The sequence below is a fragment of the Ambystoma mexicanum genome, chromosome 12 (assembly GCF_040938575.1).
Source record: "Ambystoma mexicanum isolate Mex_15411 chromosome 12, UKY_AmexF1_1, whole genome shotgun sequence".
Lineage (NCBI taxonomy): Eukaryota > Metazoa > Chordata > Amphibia > Caudata > Ambystomatidae > Ambystoma > Ambystoma mexicanum.
In genome coordinates, this window is record NC_090936.1 from 201,770,054 (window position 1) to 201,788,985 (window position 18,932).

Sequence of the window (18,932 nt, forward strand, 5' to 3'; positions counted from 1 at the left end):
AACCCAGTGTGACTGCCTACAGGATCCTTGCAGGAGTGTCTCCAAAGACCAAGCAGCAGGTACAAGGCTTCCAAAAATTCAGGAAGGGGGAGACAAATTTTTTAAAAAATCATAAAACTCCAGAACAGGAGAAAAGAGAATAAAAACTGCTTTTTGAAGTTGTGCACTTCCAAGTGCTCCAAAAATTGTCCTGGAGCCACAACCTCCTTGCTGGTGTGTCGCACCTTCCCCTCGTGTGCCGATACAGCTGCCGAGTGGATTGAGCATTCCATGATACCCACATCAGCTCAGCTGATCCAGTACGTGGGTCCGGGGCGAGTGACCTCCTCGTCGCCATTGTTATAAGGCCTTGCATTGCGGTAGCCCAAGGCACATTCACGGGACTTCCTCATTTATTCCCTGCAATGGACTTGCGTCACTCCGTCACAGACGTAACGTGACCACGTCACTACACTGTAGACTTTTTATTATTATGGAACATTGCCAAGAATCAATACTTGGGCAGCACCACATGCATCTCTGCTTCATTGTACATAACTGTTATATCGGCCTTGCGTCCCGCTACGCGGTGCCGCAAGGCGTCCAAATAAAGGCCCCGCCCCGCGCCGCAGAGGCAGTTCCGGGGTAGGACAGCAACACGAAAGGTGTCCGTGTCTTTACTGCTCCTGCCGGAGCCGCGCAGCGCGGCCCATCCACGCGGGCCTACTCCTCCTGCTTCCCGCCGACGCATCTGCCGGAATCAGGGACCTAACAATAACAAAAGTATTTTGGGGAGGACATTTGTGGTGTCTTCAATTCGGTTTACTTTGCACAAATCTCCCAAAATGATAGTTCCGAATTATTTTTATTAGCAGTGTGCAAGTTTGTGATTATACCTTTTTTAAAGAAGAGAACAATTATAAAGAACTATATTTTGAACGTTCTTCTTGTGCATGGGAGTGGGGTAAAGATGGCTCAACTATTCACGCAGTACTAGCATTTAGCGGGGCACTAGCGTCCTCTACGTGTAACACACAAAAGAACATGGAGCTTATTCAGCATTCTTCAAAGTTTCTCGTTTTAAGGCTTGGCTAATTCTTTTCCTACGGTCTGCTTCTGGAGAACAAGCTATTTGACTAAACAATCTGTTCGTTCATACATTTCTTTTATCGTTGTTTTTATTTCCTAAAAGCAGTCTGCTGTGAATAAAACTTATTTTCAATGCAGAAAGTTACACTATCTAATATCTACCTGTGGATAGGTTAATAGATTACTGGGTAGAAAACGTAATTGGGGCAATTGAGGAAATCCCTTTTTTTTATAAACAATAACTTCCGCAGCAACATCACTGCTGTACATTCAGTACAAACATTCACATTTTGGTTTGGAAGGGGTGCTTATTGCACACCACTCCTTTTCATCAACAAACAACCCTGTTATAAAAGGCAGTTTTTTGGTTTCTCTTTTGATGTAGAAAGGAATGCCACCTCCTTACGAGAAAAAAAAACCCTCTGCCCAGCAACACTGGGAGTGCGTCGGCAGAGGCAGCAGCCAGAGCCATTGGTTATGCAAATGAGGAGAAGGGGAGCGTCTTTCCACCAGAACAAGTCCCCTCCACGCCTCTTTAAAGAGATACTTTCTTTTCCCCCTCCGGTGGTCACCACGAGGGTCTGATCGCCTCCGCGCTGGTAAACCCTGCTACTTCACAAAGTGAAACTGGTTCAACAAACCCCAGCCTGGGACGCTAACCCTCAGTGACGCCAGACTACAAGTCACCCTAACCCCGGGAATCCTGTGGCAGGACTGCACGTGGCTGCAGCAGAGCATTGCCAAACATGTACAGCATCTGGAGGGGACGCTAGCGCGGTGTTAAGATCTTCAAGCAACCCCCCCACCCCCTATGTTAATGAACTCCCAGACTATGATTGATCGCCGGGGGGCTACAGGAGGACGGGGTGTCGCAGCAGGCGCGTGTGGCTGCTGAACGTCCCCTCTCCGCTGCCTGCCTTTCCTAGAAAGCACTATCAGCCTGCAGCAGAAGCCGGCTCCGGCAGCCTGTCACCGAGAGGCCCGTCCCAGGAAGTGCCTTCGTGTTTGTGGCCGCTATACAGAGACTTGTCGGAGTCGTCGAGTAGGGTGGACCGTGAAGCCCGCACGACAATTTACTCTCTCCACTTTTTGCAGCGGAGCCTAGCTGATCTTGGACTCCTGTTCAAAAGAAGTATTTTGGAGCAGTTTCTTTCTACCCTGAGAACAAGAAAATATCCGAGCAGGAAGAAGCTCGTACTGATTAACACTTTATTGGCACCCGTTTTTCTGGATTTTCACGTCGAAGTTAAAAGCAGCCTCTCTCCAAGCATGTAGGCTACAGGACCCAGAACAGTGGATGGCGTGAACTGGTGTGTTTTTTTTCTTCTGTTGCTTTTGCCTTTCGGTCGCTGGGAGTTAACGCTGCCCCAGCACCCTTTTCCGGGGCCTCCTAGAGGGACGGATCGAACGAACGCACGTCTGGGCTGCTCTCTACAGCGCACGGCTGCGGAGACCTGCCCCGTACAGCCTGCGTCATTGCCTCCGAACTCCTCACAGGGCTAGAGAAGCTGTCGTCGGGCCCCAGGAGACACCCCGAAGCCCGGAGCCGCACGGGGGCCCTTCATGGAGCTGCTATGCTGCGAGGCGCAGGCGGTGCGGCGTGCCCGGGCCGACCCCGCGCTACTCCGGGACGAGCGTGTCCTGCATAACCTGCTCAAGATTGAGGAGCTCTACCTGCCCCGCTGCTCCTACTTCAAGTGTGTGCAGAAGGACGTGGAGCCCTACATGCGCAGGATGCTGGCCACATGGATGCTCGAGGTTTGTTCCGAAGGGGGCGGCGGACACCCGCGGCTACAGACCCGACCCTATCCTCTTCCTCCTCCGGGTGTGCCTGTACCGCCCCAACGTGCACGTTTTGTCTCCTCAGGATTGGACATGCCCTTCCGGGCTAACAACTGGTTATGCTTTTCTGACTAGAAACGTTGCTAAAAGTCCCCTATAAGGGAGTGAGTTTGTGTGGGGCTCACTAATTGCACCCCAGGCCTGCAACGCAATGGCCGTGGTACACGTTGTTATGTACTGCGAAGCTACACTGTTTATTAATAAAGTGTGTGTGTGCCCACGTATGCAGGACGTGCTATGTTTCGCCATGTTGATTTGAGGGGGGAGGGTTCCTTGGTGTATTAAGATCTGCGTGTTGTGCCCCTTGGCCTACCTTGAAGCAGCCCCGGGACCTGTGTCGACCCCCTCCCGCGCCCCCCCTTTTCTTCACCGGCAGCCGGCTTGGTGTGTGGGCCAGGCGGCTCTCTTCTCAACGGCCCCTTCCTCCCCGACCCCTCCGACCGCGGTTCTCTGCTGGGCCCCCTCCCCTCTCACCTGCCAGTGAGTGGTACCCCCTCGTGGCCCACAGCCCTAGCTGCATTTTCGTGTGTGGGACGTGCCGCTGCGACGCCCCCCTGATTTTTAACGAATTTTCCAAAGTGAACGTTGACTGGAGTGCACGAGGCGCCCGCGTGCCCGGCCTGGCAGAGCGGCCCCTCGTCGGCTCTTTTCACCCCCACACACCATCCGGGGACTTTTTACAATTGTCGGGAATTGTAGGGAACATAGTTAGGATGCAGCGGGCACAAAAAACAACTCCCCGTGGCCTTTTAATATATTTTAAAATATTTTTTGAAAACCCGACGGAAGAGGGGAAAATGGCTGTCCGTGAATAACGAAATCGAGTCACACGACGGAGCCTCTCTGTTTTGTAACCGGAATTCGTTTGCTACAGCATGAACCCTTTGAGTGCGAGCCGTCTGCCAACCCCTTTCTAGTGCAGTACACATTTTACTTGTCTGTTTTTATCTTCATACCTGTAAGACTCCTTATTTTAACACTACGTCTCTCTCTTCTGCCCCTCGATCCCACAGGTCTGTGAAGAGCAGAAGTGTGAAGAGGAGGTGTTTCCCCTGGCAATGAATTACCTGGATAGGTTTTTAGCTGTGGTGCCCACCAGGAAGTCCCACCTGCAGCTGCTGGGAGCCGTGTGCATGTTTCTGGCATCCAAGTTGAAGGAGACCATTCCCCTCACTGCAGAAAAACTTTGTATATACACTGACAATTCCGTCAGGCCACAGGAGCTGCTGGTAAGCAGCCTTCTTTCACATATAAAATTGTGGACTGTTTTCTTTGGGTATGGTTGCATGGAAATAATGTGCTTTCATGATGTGCGAAAAACGAAATGCAGTTTGCTCGGTGCCTTATTGCACACTATTTGAAAACTCACATAGAAGTTGTGATTATGCAATTTAGTCAATTGCCAAACTGTTATTTCGATAGTTCTCATAGATGTCGGGTTCCTCATTTTACACATGTTTTTTTCCTTTGTGCTTAAAAAAAATCCTTTGTTTTGTTGCCATTCCAGAATATCAATTTAGTCCTGTGCATTTCAATAGTAGTTAAAGTTGGCTCAGCCTTTTACTTTTATAGGACCCTCATTAAAATTGATGTTAGACAGCCAAAATTCCAATTTTGTGACAGTATATATTTTTTCTAGTTGAATCATTTTTTTTCACAGTTAACCCAATTTGTTGGAGGAGTTCCATTAGCCACCCCATACGTATAATACTAGGATGTTTGTGCGTTAGGGACTGGGCATATGCACAGCCCATGCACACAGACATCTTTACTTGGACATCCCACTTTTCACCATAGCCCCCTTTTCTTTACATTTCTGATGGGTTCCTAGTTCTGGGGAGAGGAAACTTGATCTTTGGAATAAGCAACAGATGTGGCTTATTTATCACCCAGTTCAAATCTTGAGGCTTTGCAAATGTGTATGAGTGGTTCCAAACACTTTAATGTTAGGGTGAGTAATGAAATGAGCACCAAGCCCAGTATTCAACCCTTTTATCACTGACAAAATCGTCAAATCTGAAGAAATGTGCTTGGTTGTATGTTTCCAAAATGCTCTTTGATCTTATGCAAAGCGACCAGGACCCTTCGTTTATGCCATTTGTCCTCTTCCACTTTCTGAACAGGGAATTTTAAAAGAGGACAATAGGAGTGTTCCTAACTGTTAATCTTGGAATTATCACCTTCAGTCATAACAAAATATGTATGGTTATTCTAGGTTTTGGTAAACCTGCTTTGCTCAATATGACACATGTAACGTTCCTAGTAGTACAGTATACACTTAAGCAGTTATTATAAACCAACCTTGCAACATATTAAAAAGAACCAGTGCACAACCCAAAACCTCATTTCCTTTTTCATAGATTCTTTTGCTGAAAATACACCCAACTGTTTCTCTCAAAATGCCTTTCTTCGAAAAATGTGTGCTCGTATTAAAAACACTTATCTGTTTCTTCGGTGAGCCAGAAGACACTGTTTAATTTTTCATGCTTGCCATTAATTGATTAGTAGTACTGCTACAGTGTGCACACACTCTAATAATGAACAACACCTAGACAATAACAGCAGTTAAACACCCTGCAACCTGATGTTTTTCTCTGATTGCTTGACTGTCTTCAACGGCTGGGATGGCTTTACCAAAAGCGCCCCCCAGACAATGCGACTCTCACCCACATGGAGAAAAAGGGCACCCACGAGAGCAGCGTTTTATATGCTGTGGCTAGGTACAGCAAGATGTGTGCCATACTATTATATCAATTGATTGGCAAATAACTCCCAACACAACAATAGCGTTAAATGCATACGAGTGGCGAGTTCTCTCAACTGCATACATTGAACGTGACACACTGGCACACATCGTATTCATTTTCATGCAACCCCTTTTCTGCAGAACCTTTTATTTTAAGGATATATTTCAACTCTCGAACACCATTTCTTTTAGATGAATATGATGTCGTTACCTTCTTGCTGTGTATTACGGGACATTAAAAAGTTGTAACGATTGGGGAAAAAGTACATGGGTAGGGGTTTCGGGGGGTGGGGGGGTGGTTGTATTTAACCACTTTTGGCTTGCTAAAATCTAACTTCCTTAGGCTCAGTTTTGAAATGTTTGGGCGGCCATTGCCATCTTGTGGCCGCTTATTGTCTGCAGCACTTCACTTTTGAGCAAATGCATGTCATTTTCTGAATTTGCATTTACTTAAGTGTTAACACAAACATGTTCAACCAAAACACACTTTAACACGATACAAATAGTGATTTATCTTGCAGTAAATTCTTCATATTTATTTATATATGCTGCCCAATTAATGCAATTATTTACTTTTTTTTGCCATTTAAACCTTGACAGATTTTCAATGTTAATGCTGACCCTGACGTGGACATAGTTAAAAAGACACATGCCACACTTTTTGAAACATGATTATTCCCTTACCGGTTGGACCCTCCTGGAGGTAGACACATAAGAACTTATCCTTCATACAGATGTATTTTTCTTTGGTATGTGTTATAATCACATGGCCTTGTTATATGCATTCATTGAGTTAACTGTGTTTCTTTAAGGGTGTACTCCCTGCTGGTTAATTCTGTTTTTCACAGATGCATTGTTCTTGCCTGGTTTATTTAGGGGAGATAATATAGTTCGTTTACACTTAGTTAAACTTGTCTTGTCTACATACATTTTAGATATTCAAATCCATCACTGCGAGTACTTTAGGTTAATGGGACTTGTGTAGCACAGGATCGGCTATTTTTATATTTGTTATGGCCTACTGGCTTCGTGACCTGTGCTAGAGAGTTGTATGGTAAGTTTGTATAGCGCACATTACCCCCACGGCCCTCTTCCTCATTCTAGTACTTGCTCAATTAAGGCCATATGCCATCTTTACTTCAACCACCTCCTTCCTGTAAGGGAGGTTGCTTACCTTCAATCATCCTGTTGTGTTTCCTGCTGAAATCTGAGATTGCTGGAAGGCCTTGTTTATCTTCAAGTCTCCTCTTGTTTCTGATAATTATATTATTCCTCGTTTTCAATCTGATTTCCGATTTATGCACTCTGCTCTTCTCTCAGTTTTAAACTCGCTACTTACAAATCGCTACTCTAAACATTCCTCTATTCTTATTTTACTAGATCTTTCTGCCGCTTTTGATATTGTCGGTCACCAACTCCTTCTAGCCACCCTATCTTTTTTTTGGTTTCTCTGGCTCTGTTCTTTCCTGGTTTAAATCCTACCTATGCCATCGGACTTTCTTGGTCTCTTGGGGTGGGACAACCTCTTATTGCTACTCTCTTGCTCATCTTGTTCCACAAGGGTCAGTCTTGGGGCCTTTCCTTTTTTCCCTTTACACTTCTCCCCTCACTAATATTATCTCTTCTTTTGATATATTTCACAATTTGTACGCTGACGACACCCAGGTTTTTCTGTCTTTCTCCTCCTTTTCTTCTGATATTGACACTCTGCTTTCCTCTTGTTTAACGGCCATCAAATCATGGATGTCCTCTCTTTACTTGACACCACAAAAACTGAATTACTTTTTTTCCCCTCTACTACTACCCCTCCTATTTCTCTGCCTTTATTTCATTTCCCCCCTCTCAACTTTTCTTCGTATCCACTGCTCGCAATCTGGTACTCTACTTTGATTCTGCTTTAGCTTTTAAACATCAAATCTCTATCGCTTCTCGAGCTTGCTGCTATTACCTATTTAACATCAAAAAAGTTTGTTCCTTCTTAACTTTTGACGCAACTAAATTACTCATATCCTCTAATCTTTTCATGTCTCTTCTATTTCTCTTCCGCACTCTTTGGTCATCCGGTGTCTCGACTTGCTCCTCTTAAATCTGTTTTTACTGTTCCTTGCGAACTATGGCGGAAACTAGAGGCCTACATATGGAAGTCCCTTTTAGGTCTGCCAAATGCGATTCCCATAGAAGCGATCAGACGAGAGTTGGGCCTTTTGTCTCTAAACGCCACCGTCAGCGGGGCTGCGCTTGCCCTATTCAGGAAAACCCTAATTAAAGATAGCCTGCCGATCTTTAAAATAATTGGGCAGGAACTTGAATCAACCACTACTAAGTCGGTCCAAAAGTGGGTTTCTCTGCAAAAAACCAAACTGGAAGCCCTACAATGCTCACTCAATGATTTAATAACGAACCCACAAAGAGTAAGTGAAAAACTAAAATTGGAGGACTGGATCACCACCATGGACAAAGCAGCTTCCACCAAGTGCTTAAACCATTTACCTCCAACTTATAACAAATTGAATCGTCCCATGATGTACTGTCTGCGATTTCCAGATAAAAAACTGCGCTCAACTTTCTTGAGGGCTCGCTTAAATCTGCTCCACACCCGTGAAATCTTAGGAAGAAGACTGCAGGCCAGTTCAATTACATGCAGATTGTGTGAAGACCCTGGCTCGGTGGAGAACATCCGCCACCTGCTCTTAAACTGCCCGGCTTTGAACGACATTCGCGCTCCATTTTTGACTCCGCTTTGGCTTGACTCGGTCTTGATCGAGGAGCACACGTGGTGGTGCCGTTTAATATCTGGCGAGAAGCCTCGATGGGCGGTAGCCACGGCCAAAATATTGGAAGCAGCCTTCATTAAAATCGGTGGCTTAGCCAGTGATCTGCCGGTGCAACTCTGAAAACTTCCGTGAAGTTTAGTCGCTAAGCTTTACATTGGCGAACTCTTCTCTTGATTTTCTTTTTGATTTACACCTACTGTATTCATCAACTTCTTTTAAAAATCAATTTTTCCTTTGATTGTACACAAGTAAATAAATAAATAAAATCTGTTTTTAATGCTGTTATTCGGGTGCTCTTTCGTTTGACCTCACGTGAATCCATATCATCTGCACTCCACACTCTGGGTTGGTTTCCTTTTTCAAGCACAGCTCAATTTTTTTTTTTGCTTGATATCCAAATCTCTTAAAGGCCTTACTCATGATATCCATCTTCATTAGTATCATTCTACACTCCTTCTCGTTCTCTTCGTTGTAATACTCAGTTTCGACTGGCAGTTCCAGCCCCTCCTCGTGCACAATCACGCTTTTGTACACTTGCACACCTTGCTCCCTTGCACTGCAATCTCCTTCCTCTTTCTATCCGCTCTATCACCTCTTAGTCTTTATTTCGCAAAGCATTGAAATTGCACCTGACCCAACAGGGCTGATTCTGTGTGTTTTGTGCCTCATGGACACCACTTTAATTATTATATTTTCATCAAACAATGACAGGAGTCAGCCTGCATGTCTGAACTCCTTTATTCCCATATCATAACTGACTCCTTTCCATTCCTTCCCAAGTTCTACCCACAAAACATTCCACATTCTATTCGGCTACAACACCTCCCCCTTGCTTATCATAGAAGATTTAGCCATCCAAGATTCAGCTACAACACCTCCCTCTGGCTTATCATAGTAGTTCACTCTCACCGTCAGTCTGACAGGGTCACCTCTACATTTGTTCAATGAGACGTACATGCTTACGTATAGTCCTTTGAGGGCGCCCACTGCCGGTCAAATAAGGTGGCAAATGTCCAGAGTCTTTAAGGGACAATAGACTAACAGGTTCTTCACTCCTCCTTTCCCCATACAGTTCTCCATTTGAGACATCATGTGACATAAGCCTAACAGGTTCCACATTTCTCCCTGTTTCTTCTTCCAACTCCTCCTGGAACATTGCATGAAAGAGTGAAGCATCTTCTATCTTCCCTGTTACTAGACCATTCTCTCTCACAACAGTTGCTATTGGCCTTTTGACAGCCATGGCTGTTACTGAATCCGGGTCACGACTGGATCCCACCTTCCTTTGTTGTTTTTGCCTGCTGAGTATAAATTCACCTTCATTCACTGATATCTGATCTTCTTCCATTCTCCTCTTGCGATTCATCCAATCCACATTGGCCTGCAGTCTTCCTTCTTCCATGTCCCCCCCCCCCTAACCCCCATTTCCAAAATGCTTTGTGTCCAGATCTTTCCTTTGGTTTGATGTTACTGCTCTGGCACATCTCAGCTGGGACTGACCCATTTTTACATATCCATTCGCACTAGGTTGTTTGCTCTCCTTATCAGGAAATCTCACTATGCCACGCCTCCTCCTTGGTAGCAATTGTGTGCTAGATCTCCATGTTGCTGATACTGGGGTCTCTTCTTTGCACATGATCCAGAAATTATTCCTTTGCCCACATCTCATGCATATCCGACCAAAAGCTGGACATCTACCTCTGTGTGGAAAATCCAATCCACATCTATAGCACTTCTTCTCCAGCTGACTCCTGCCTGTGCCATACCATGCACTGCCGGGTGTACAGATTTGAACATCGAGATTGCCTCTGTCTGTTATCTCTGATACCGTAAATGGTATTAAACTCACTTCTGTTTTCCATCTTGGCTACCTGCCTTTCAGTTCTTTCATACACTCGTGCCAACTCCAGGACTTCCTTTAATGAGAGAGGCACTCTTAGAAGATGTCTTCGAAGTTGTGATGACGTACACCCTTCAATGATTCTCAGCCTAATCGCCTCATCATCGCTAAAGCTTGCAAATTCACAATATTCTGCCCTTCGCTTTAATCGTAATACAAATTGGTCAATTGTTTCATGTGGATTCTGTGTGCACTGATTAAATGCATATCGTTCATAGTCCCGATTGGGAGGGACAACCAAACGTTCACCAATCGCAGCAACCAATTGTTGATAGGTTGTTCTTTCCTGAGCCAGAATGCTCATTACCACATTTCTCACCTCCTTTCCTACCAAATTAACAAATATGCCCATTTTGTTGGAGACATCCCGATTCCCTGCTGCGCTCAAGAAGCCCTCAAACTCCTCCATCCATTATTGCCATCGTTGCCCCTGACTTTCCTGTGTCCCAACTACAAATGGGTCCGGGAAATGTAGATAGTTCACCAGAATCCCCTCATTCTGGACTAATCTTGTATTCCCACTTGTGATATTCAGGAACATGGTTACTCACTTCTGGCACAGTTGCTTCGCTCTTTCTTTCATGAGCAGTAGTTGCCTTTGTTGCTTGATTGCATAATGTTGTTTCCTTTATTGGTCAATATTATTTCATCTGTGCAACTTCCATTTGTCCAGTTCTATCTTGTTTTGTTGCTCTCCCACCAGGATAACCATAAATGAAATGATGATCTCTTTCTGAACAGTGTTACAGTATAAAGTTGCTCAGGCTGTTACAGTATAAGGTTGCTCTATGCACCCGTGTTAGTGCAAATGAGGCGCACCTTACAATTTAACACAATTCTTTTTTTTTTTTTATGCCAATCCCTTGCTGGTTCACCTATGAAGTGTACTGTCAAAGGTCCTACAGCAGCACAATTGTGATTATATACAGGGAGATAGCAGACCTTATGTCACTAGCTCATACGTGTAGCATTCTACTTGTTAACTTTCATGCAGATTCCCAGATTCACCTGCCGTGGTGTGGGCTGTTCACTGGTATCTTTCTTTGCCACCTTAATTTTGTTATATTTTCCGTTCTGCAGCCAGTACGGAAAACAATTTCCCATTGTGGGCACTTCTTGTGTTGTTGCAGTCTATGCCTTACCACTGTGCTCTTTATTCCACACTTTGATTTAATTGAACTTTCATAGTTTCCATTTTGCACTCATGACACATTTTAGTTAATTTCAATGTTTGTTTTATTTAGTTACTGTCTCGATCTTATGTTCCTTATTTGACACTTTGTGCAATCACTCATGAGATGGCAGCATTTTATTCTTTGCTCAATGTCCTTCATTTGGTTGCACTCACACCACATCACTTTCTTTTCAATGCCGTCCTTTAGTTTTGCTTCATAGAGTACCAGCCAGTGACTAACGCCTCCAACAGTCTTAGACCTCGCACACCCGTGAATATCACAGTTCCAGCTTCTCCATTTTTTTTTTTGAAAAATGCATTTCCTGCTGAACAGCCTGTTGACAATCTTCTCCTTCATGTATGCCATATTAGCAAGTCACGCCAGTCAATTCCACACAGCGTTGCTCCTCTGTTCGTACTCTTTCCTTCCTTTTGGCTTCTGTTTCCTTTATCTTTTATTTCTGTCACCTCATTAGCCACTTCCACTGTATTTTTTCAAATAGTTTCACAGGCTACTTTCTCTTGACCATCTCTATAGCTCATCCGTGTTTCAGTGGGTCAATCACTACCTCGTCGCCAATTGTTGTGTGCCTCATGGACACCACTTTAATTATTATATCTTCATCAAATAATGACAGGAGTCAGCCTGCATGTCTGAACTCCTTTATTCCCATATCATATCTGACTCCTCTCCATTCCTTCCCAAGTTCTACCCACCAAACATTCCACATTCTATTCAGCTACAACACTGCATCTAATGTCAATTTTCACCTGCTTAATATTGTACTGTTTTCACTAACTTGCTCTGTAAAATCTTTTTGAATTAAGGCGCTAAACAAATACAAAGGCCTTCTGGGCTTGTGGGGTAAGGTGCCTTACTGGTGTGCCCAGGGGACAGGAAGCAGGATTGATCTCCTACTCCCTGAACAGGGATTTTGTGGGCAGTGGAGGTCAGGGGTAGGGGAGGAACCGAGCCCAGGTAAATTAGATACCCTTCCTGACTTCTAAGCGGTCCAGGGTTGTAGGGTTCAGGTCTCCCTTAGGGGTGCGGCGCCAGCACGGGTGTGGTGTCAATCCCTCATTGTAGGGCCTCTCTTGGTAGAGATGGCTCTGGGGGCTTGCGTGTGTGTCTGCTCCCACCACAATGGACTAGACCGGAAACGCAGGGGTGCTTAGATGCAACAGTGTCTTCTTCCATTCAGGCCCAGTGGGGTGCCAGTTGGGTTCTTCAGAGAACCCTGGCGCAGGGTAAGCAAAGTGGAACCATCATGGCTAGACTGATTGGATACCTTTCTCCTTCCTGGGAACTGTCTAGGATATTGAAGTCTTTACAGAATCCCTCTGTGCCTTTGCATGGCACGTACCTTACATTTCCTAGCTGGAAGATGGCCTTCTTGGAGGCCATCTCTTCAGTTAGGTGACTCGGTGAGCTCTCCTCTGCTCTCCTCATTTGCTGAAATCTCCCGAGGCGATTTTGCACTACAGTGTGACCCGACCTTAAGAACAAAGGTGGTCTCTGCGTGTCATGTCCCAGGAGATGTCATTCCTTCATTGCCGGAGAGCCTTTCCCCCAGACAAAACCATTGCCTTGGCTTATTTAGTAATGATGTAAAGGAAATACTTTTGTATTCCCTGGAAAGAACTGTGTCCTTCAGTAGGCCCGACAGTTATTTACCTTTGGTGCCTGGGGGGAAGGTAGGAAGGGCCTGTTGTTAACCATCGGCTGATGGTTACGGGATACAATCTCAGGATTATTGCCGGGAGGGTTCCACCGCCTCTGGGAATACCAGGATGCTCTACTAGGGGCATGGCAGCTTCTTAGGCTAAGGCGCTGCAGCTTTGGGCATCTGTTGAGCTGCCCATCCTTATGGATTGCACTTACCTGGGCAAAGGGAGGGGGGGAAGCTTGCTTGTCCTGTCTATTACACTGTGTCTGGCTGATTGCTTGCATATGTTTAATATGTTTCACTCGGTGTGCTGCAAGTTGCTTGTGTCTGGTCGCCTAACCAGCTCTTCTTGGGTATGCTTCATTTAGTAAGCACTGGGATGAAGAAGAGGGACGTAGGAGTAATGTCACAATTACATATCGTTAATCTTTATTCACCTAGTCCTACTCTCTCGTCCCAGTGCAGGTGCCTTCCTTCCCCGGTACTGGGGACCTGGATTCGACATGTTGATATGTTAGGGTGACTGAAAAGAAGCAGTCTCCTTTATAGAAAGGAGGGGTTGAAGCAAAAAGATGGAGATGATTTGGAAGGAGATAAGTTCACAGACGGGGAGCCAGTGGGCGGATCTCTTCGCTTCAGAAATATGGTTGTGCTTGCTCAAGGATAGGGTGGCATGGAGAGCATTGCTTTGTAAGGCTTGTAATTTGGACAGTTTTTTTTCTGAGGGGCTGCAGTGTAACATGTTGCAATAGTCTAGCTTCGATAGAACAGCCCATGCGACTGTGAGGCGGTTTTCTGTGAGGAGGTAATGTTTGCAGGCGGTGATGAGCTTCGTGGCGTAGGCCGAGGCAATATGATTGACATGGCGTGTCATGGTCCGGGATGTGTTGAGGTAGAAACCCATTATTTTTGCAGAGGTGGGGCCCGGGATAATGTGGCCATCAATGTTAAAGTAACTGAAGACTACATCAGCTTGGTGAGACGGGCAGAGTATCCAATCAGCAATTGTTCAGTCTTACCGCTTCAGACAAATTGTGTGAGGCCTTCCAGATTTGGGTGGTTTCATATATGCTGTTTACTTTGGCAGTGTCGTGTGTGACTCCCAAAGGGGAATTAGGAGTTGGGTATCCTCTACATAGTTGGTCTAGGTGATACCCAAAGAGTATAGATGGTCGAATGGGGGCCTTAGTGTAAACATTATAGAGGGTGGGAGATGCACAGGAGCCTTGTGGGACACCAGAGGAGATGGGAGTGGGCGAGGCAGCTGCGTCCCCAACAAAGAATCTGGAGGACCTGTTGGCTCTGAGGGCTGTGATCCATTTGGTTGCATTGGAGAAGTGAGCTGACGAGGTGAGGTGGTGGCATAGGGTTTGGTGGTCAACAAGGTCAAACACGGCCAAGAGGTCGAGGAGTAGGAGAGAAAGGTTGCTGGCATGAATGGCATCATCAAATTGTTTTTTAGGTCACCGAGTTCCATGTTTGGGGCAGAAGCCGGATTGTCAGGGGCTCAGGATGTGGTGTGATTCGAGGAATTCCTGGATTCCAAGATGAGCAGCATTGTCAATGATTTTCAGGAGAAACGGGACAGTAGTGACGGGCCAGTAATTGCTGGGAGGGGCTGGGTCGAGGATAGGTTTCTTGAGGGGAGATCCATGACTCTTTGAGGGCAGAAGGTAAAGGAAGAATTGATTATGGCCGTGATGAGGGGCAGTAGGGATTCCTACACATCCCGCACATTCCTTCACGAGGGGAACAGGACAGGAGTCGGTTTGAAGCCTTTGATTAGGGCCGCTACGTCAGAAGTTGAGACTGGGGGAAGTGGGTTTACCATTGGCCTGGGGGGTGGATGGTTTGGCTTCAGCTATGCTGGTGAGTTTCTTGCTGATTTTAGACTGTAGTTGTGTGATTTTTCCAGTGAGTGCATCTTGGATCTGGCTACATCAGAGGTTCTCTTTCACTATGGAGGCAGGAGGGTAGCCGGGGTTTCAAGCTCTCGGAGGATAGCAAAGAGTTCTCTGGGGCTGCAGGAAGCGTTGTAGGTAGAGGTGTTAGCCGAGTGAATAGCGTGTTTGTACTGGAGGGAGATCTTGTTGAAGTGGGCTTTGTTGGTGGTTATAGGGTCTTTCTACCAGGCAGCTTCTGCTGCTTTTGTTTGTGCGAATTGTTCGACGGTCGGTGTTGAACCATGTGTTGCGATGAATAGTGTTTTTAGCTTTTCAGGCTTTGAAGGGTGGCGGGGGGGCTAGAGTGTCAACTGCGTTTTCTAATTGTAGTGGTTCACAGGGGCATGGGTGTCCTGAAGAGGAGGAAGGGGGCGATTGTGTAGGGGACTGAGGTGCAATGGGGTGCTTGCTTTTGCTGTTTTGAGAAGGCAATAATGTGGTGGTCTGACCAAGGGCAGGGCAGATTGGAGGTGATGGAGGCATTGCAGCTATGGTCCAAGAGCCAGTCTAGAACGCGGCCACACATGTGTGGGCTTGAATGTTTTTGGAGCCGCCCAGGGCACTGGTGGATTTAGTAAGTGTAAATTCATCTGGAGTGTCGTTGAAGCCTAAGTTGATGTTGCCCAGGATAATAAGTTGGGTCACAGGATTGAGATAGCGTTGTGGAATGTGACTTGGCTCAAATGGATCATCCTACTTATTTTAAGTAAGGTCCACTTTAAATGGTGCATAGAAGTAGAGTGCATGAAACGGTTCCTATGTCCCAAAGAGGATGGCTCTGTTTTGGCCCCCGTTAGGTTGAAGGGAGCAGGTCTGTCTGTATGAATTGAAATTGGAAATGCAGCTGCTTAGAGGAAGAAGTTCCCCTTGTGCCCCCACACCGGAACATATAATTGGATGTCTTTTGCGTAGGAATCCACTCCCATCGGAAAATCTTTGCGTATGTCAAGCAAGGAGGCAAAACGGACAGTGAATAGGATAGGGTAAAGGGAAACTCCTGCAGAGTAATATGAACATTTGCACTGGATTGGGATTTCTGTGTGGAAGGTATGATCTGATATTGCATTTATAACGTGCCTATACACAAGTGTTTCAAGGCGCGAAGAGGCATGGGAGGGGGAAAAGAGGGGGAAGACAGACCACAATCTTACTAAGCCAGCTGACATTGAGATCACGTGTGCAGGGGAAGGAGGAAGGGGAAAAGTGCAGAGGGGGGGGAGGCAGTGCATGGGGGAGGGGGGCAGTGCATGGGATCGACTTTAAAGATAAATAGAATAAATAAAAGCAATAAAAGGTGCGGCCAGCTGGTGGCAAGTGCAAGGGTGAGTGTAGACATCAGGTGTCAAGTTCTGGTAGGGGACTGTCTTGATGCAGAAAACAGTCCTCAACGCAGGGGTTGCCAGGGAGGCAGTGCAGGTGTGCAACTGGTGGAAGAGGGGACATGGGCCCAAGATCACAGGGTAGGCAGGTGACCAGTGCAGTTTCAGTTTCAGCCAGGAGTTCAGCAGGGGAGAGAAGGAGAGCAAGCAGAAGCCAAGAGGAATGGTTTAACGTGCTTACGGAACCGGAGATGGGTCTCCTCAATTTCCAGGGAGGCTGTTCCAGAGGGAGGCCCCAGCCATAGAGCGAGATCTACCACTAAATCGTTGCTTGGAGAAGCGACTGATCCTGAGGGAGTTGGAGGTGGATGACCGAAGAGCTTGAGAAGGAAGATATTTAGGAAGAGAAAGTTGAAGGTATTGAGGCCCAAGCCCCAGAAGGCCTTGTGGACAATGCAGAGGGATTTGAATGTGTTCCTCGCAGCCACTGGGAACCAGTGCAGAGATTTCCGTCCTGGAGAGATTCGATCCCTGGACTTGAGGCCAAGGACGAGTCTTGCAGTCCTGTTGAGTTGCAGAGGGCGGAGAGTAGAAACGGGCACATTTAGAAAGAGGCTGTTGCAGTAGTCAAGCCTAGAGAGAACCAGAACTCTGGAGACAGTGAGCTTCTGGGGGGAGGAGAGGAAAGGAAGAATACCTCTGAGGAGGTGCAGCTGGTAGTGTAACTTCTTGGAGATGTCAGAGATGTGAGGCGAAAAGGAGAGTGTGGAGTCAAAGATGACCCCAAGGTTTTTAGCCTCACAGGTGGGAGCTGGAAGAGGGCCAAGAGAGGCCGGGCAGAGAGTAACGGGAACGGTGAGAGTGTGTGAGCCGATGAGGAGATTCTCGGCCTTACTGGCATTAAGGCAGAGATCATTTGCGGCACACCACTCCTGGATAGCAGACAAGAGATGAGAAGTGGCGGAAGGGAGCCTGAAAATGAGTTGTCATCCGCATAGCATTGAACGTTGGGGCATAGAGCGGCAATGCGGTGGGCAGAAAGTGCCAGGTATTGGTTGAAAAGCCAGGGAGAGAGGTTGGGCCCCTGGGGAACACCACAGGTAGAGATAGAGGAAAGGAAGGACCCAAGTTTGTGCTGGGAGGGTCGATCATAGAGGAAGTCAGCCAAGCCAGGGCCTGATCAGTGATGTCCAGGTTATCACGGAGACGGTTGAGCAGGATGGCATGGTTGACTGTGTCAAAGGCAGAAGAGCGAAGTAAGATGAGGAGACACGGGGTGTTGGAATCGAGGTTGGAGAGCAGGTCTTTACAGATGTTCAGGAGAGCAGTTTCCATACTTCTGGCAGCTCTGAAGCCAGACTGATGGTCATGGAGACTACCAACCGATTCAGTGTGAAGATTAAGCTGAGAGATGGCCAGCTTTTCCAGGAGTTTGCCCAGATGAGAGAGGGCGATTTTTAGCCGGGCAGGACGGGTCTGCAGAGGGTTTCTTAAAGGGGTGCACAAGGGAGTGCTTCAGGGGGTAAGGGGAGACTCCAATGGCGAAGGAGTGGTTGCAGAAGTCAGCCAGAGCAGGGGCCAAGGTGTAAATGTGGTCCTTGATGGTTTTTGAGGAACAGGGGTGACTTGACGAGTCTTTCATAGATCGGACTCGTCTAGAAACCTCGTCTGGGGAGAACAGGGGAAAGGCAGAGAAGGAGGCAGGGGAGGTGGCCAAAGAAGGGCCAGACGAAGAGCAGGAAGTAGAGGGAGGAGGAGGAGTAGGAAGAGGGGAAGAGAGAGAGGGCAGGAGATGAGCGGGAGGGCGAGCAGAACGAAGTTGATATTAGTGTTGTGTTGATGCATGCAGATTGGGCTGTGTTCATGGTTATAGGTACCATGTGTAGGTCCCAAAAAGGTAATTTGAGGGACTGCTCAAGGGTATCTGGTATAGAGTCTGTGTCGCAGGGGTGCGGCATTGGGTATGTTTTTTGGTATCCTGTCTAGGATTGTGTGGTTACTCGGTCTGATTTCGTGTAGTATATCAGTTGGCTACAATAGCAACATCCTACCAGTTCTATTTTGCAACATGTCGATGGTAGGTCGCTTTTTTTTTTGTTTAAGCTCATAGGGGTTATTGTCATGAGGGCTGGAGGCTGGAAGCTTTGGTCCCAATGGAAGCACCATTAACATACACATTACGGCGCCTCCTGCGCTGTTCTAGTAGTTACGTTTTGTGGCATTCATAACGAGGTTAGCCACGCCCCCTCAGTGCGTTGCAACAATCTTCGTTTCCTCGCTCCACTGAAGCCGTGTACTTCAGTGCTCCTAGCGTTTCCAGCCTCGGATTCTCCTTCCCTCCTGTGTCTCCTTTCCCATCTGATTCTTTCCCACTTTGCCTACCAGACTTTCAGCTCCATTCGTTCCTCTATATTTTTCTGTGTTGCCTTCTGTTTTTTTTTTTCCAGGCTTGCGTTTGGTCTATCCCTATAGCTTTTCTTTTCTACCGGCATCTTTCTG

General features: G+C 46.6%; 1 protein-coding gene across 2 annotated transcripts in view; it reads left to right on the forward strand.

The window, feature by feature from the left end:
• The first annotated feature begins 1,605 nt into the window (after positions 1-1,605).
• The window catches only part of CCND2 (cyclin D2), a 219,277-nt gene continuing 201,950 nt past the window's right edge, over positions 1,606-18,932 (forward strand). Inside the window, exons 1-2 of one of the 2 annotated variants that reach the window (XM_069628298.1) lie at positions 1,606-2,826; positions 3,924-4,139. In XM_069628298.1, coding sequence (XP_069484399.1) covers positions 2,632-2,826; positions 3,924-4,139 — 411 coding nt within the window. In that variant the 5' untranslated portion in view covers positions 1,606-2,631. The remainder of the gene's footprint in view (positions 2,827-3,923; positions 4,140-18,932) is intronic. The other variant, XM_069628299.1, reaches the window with a different exon arrangement.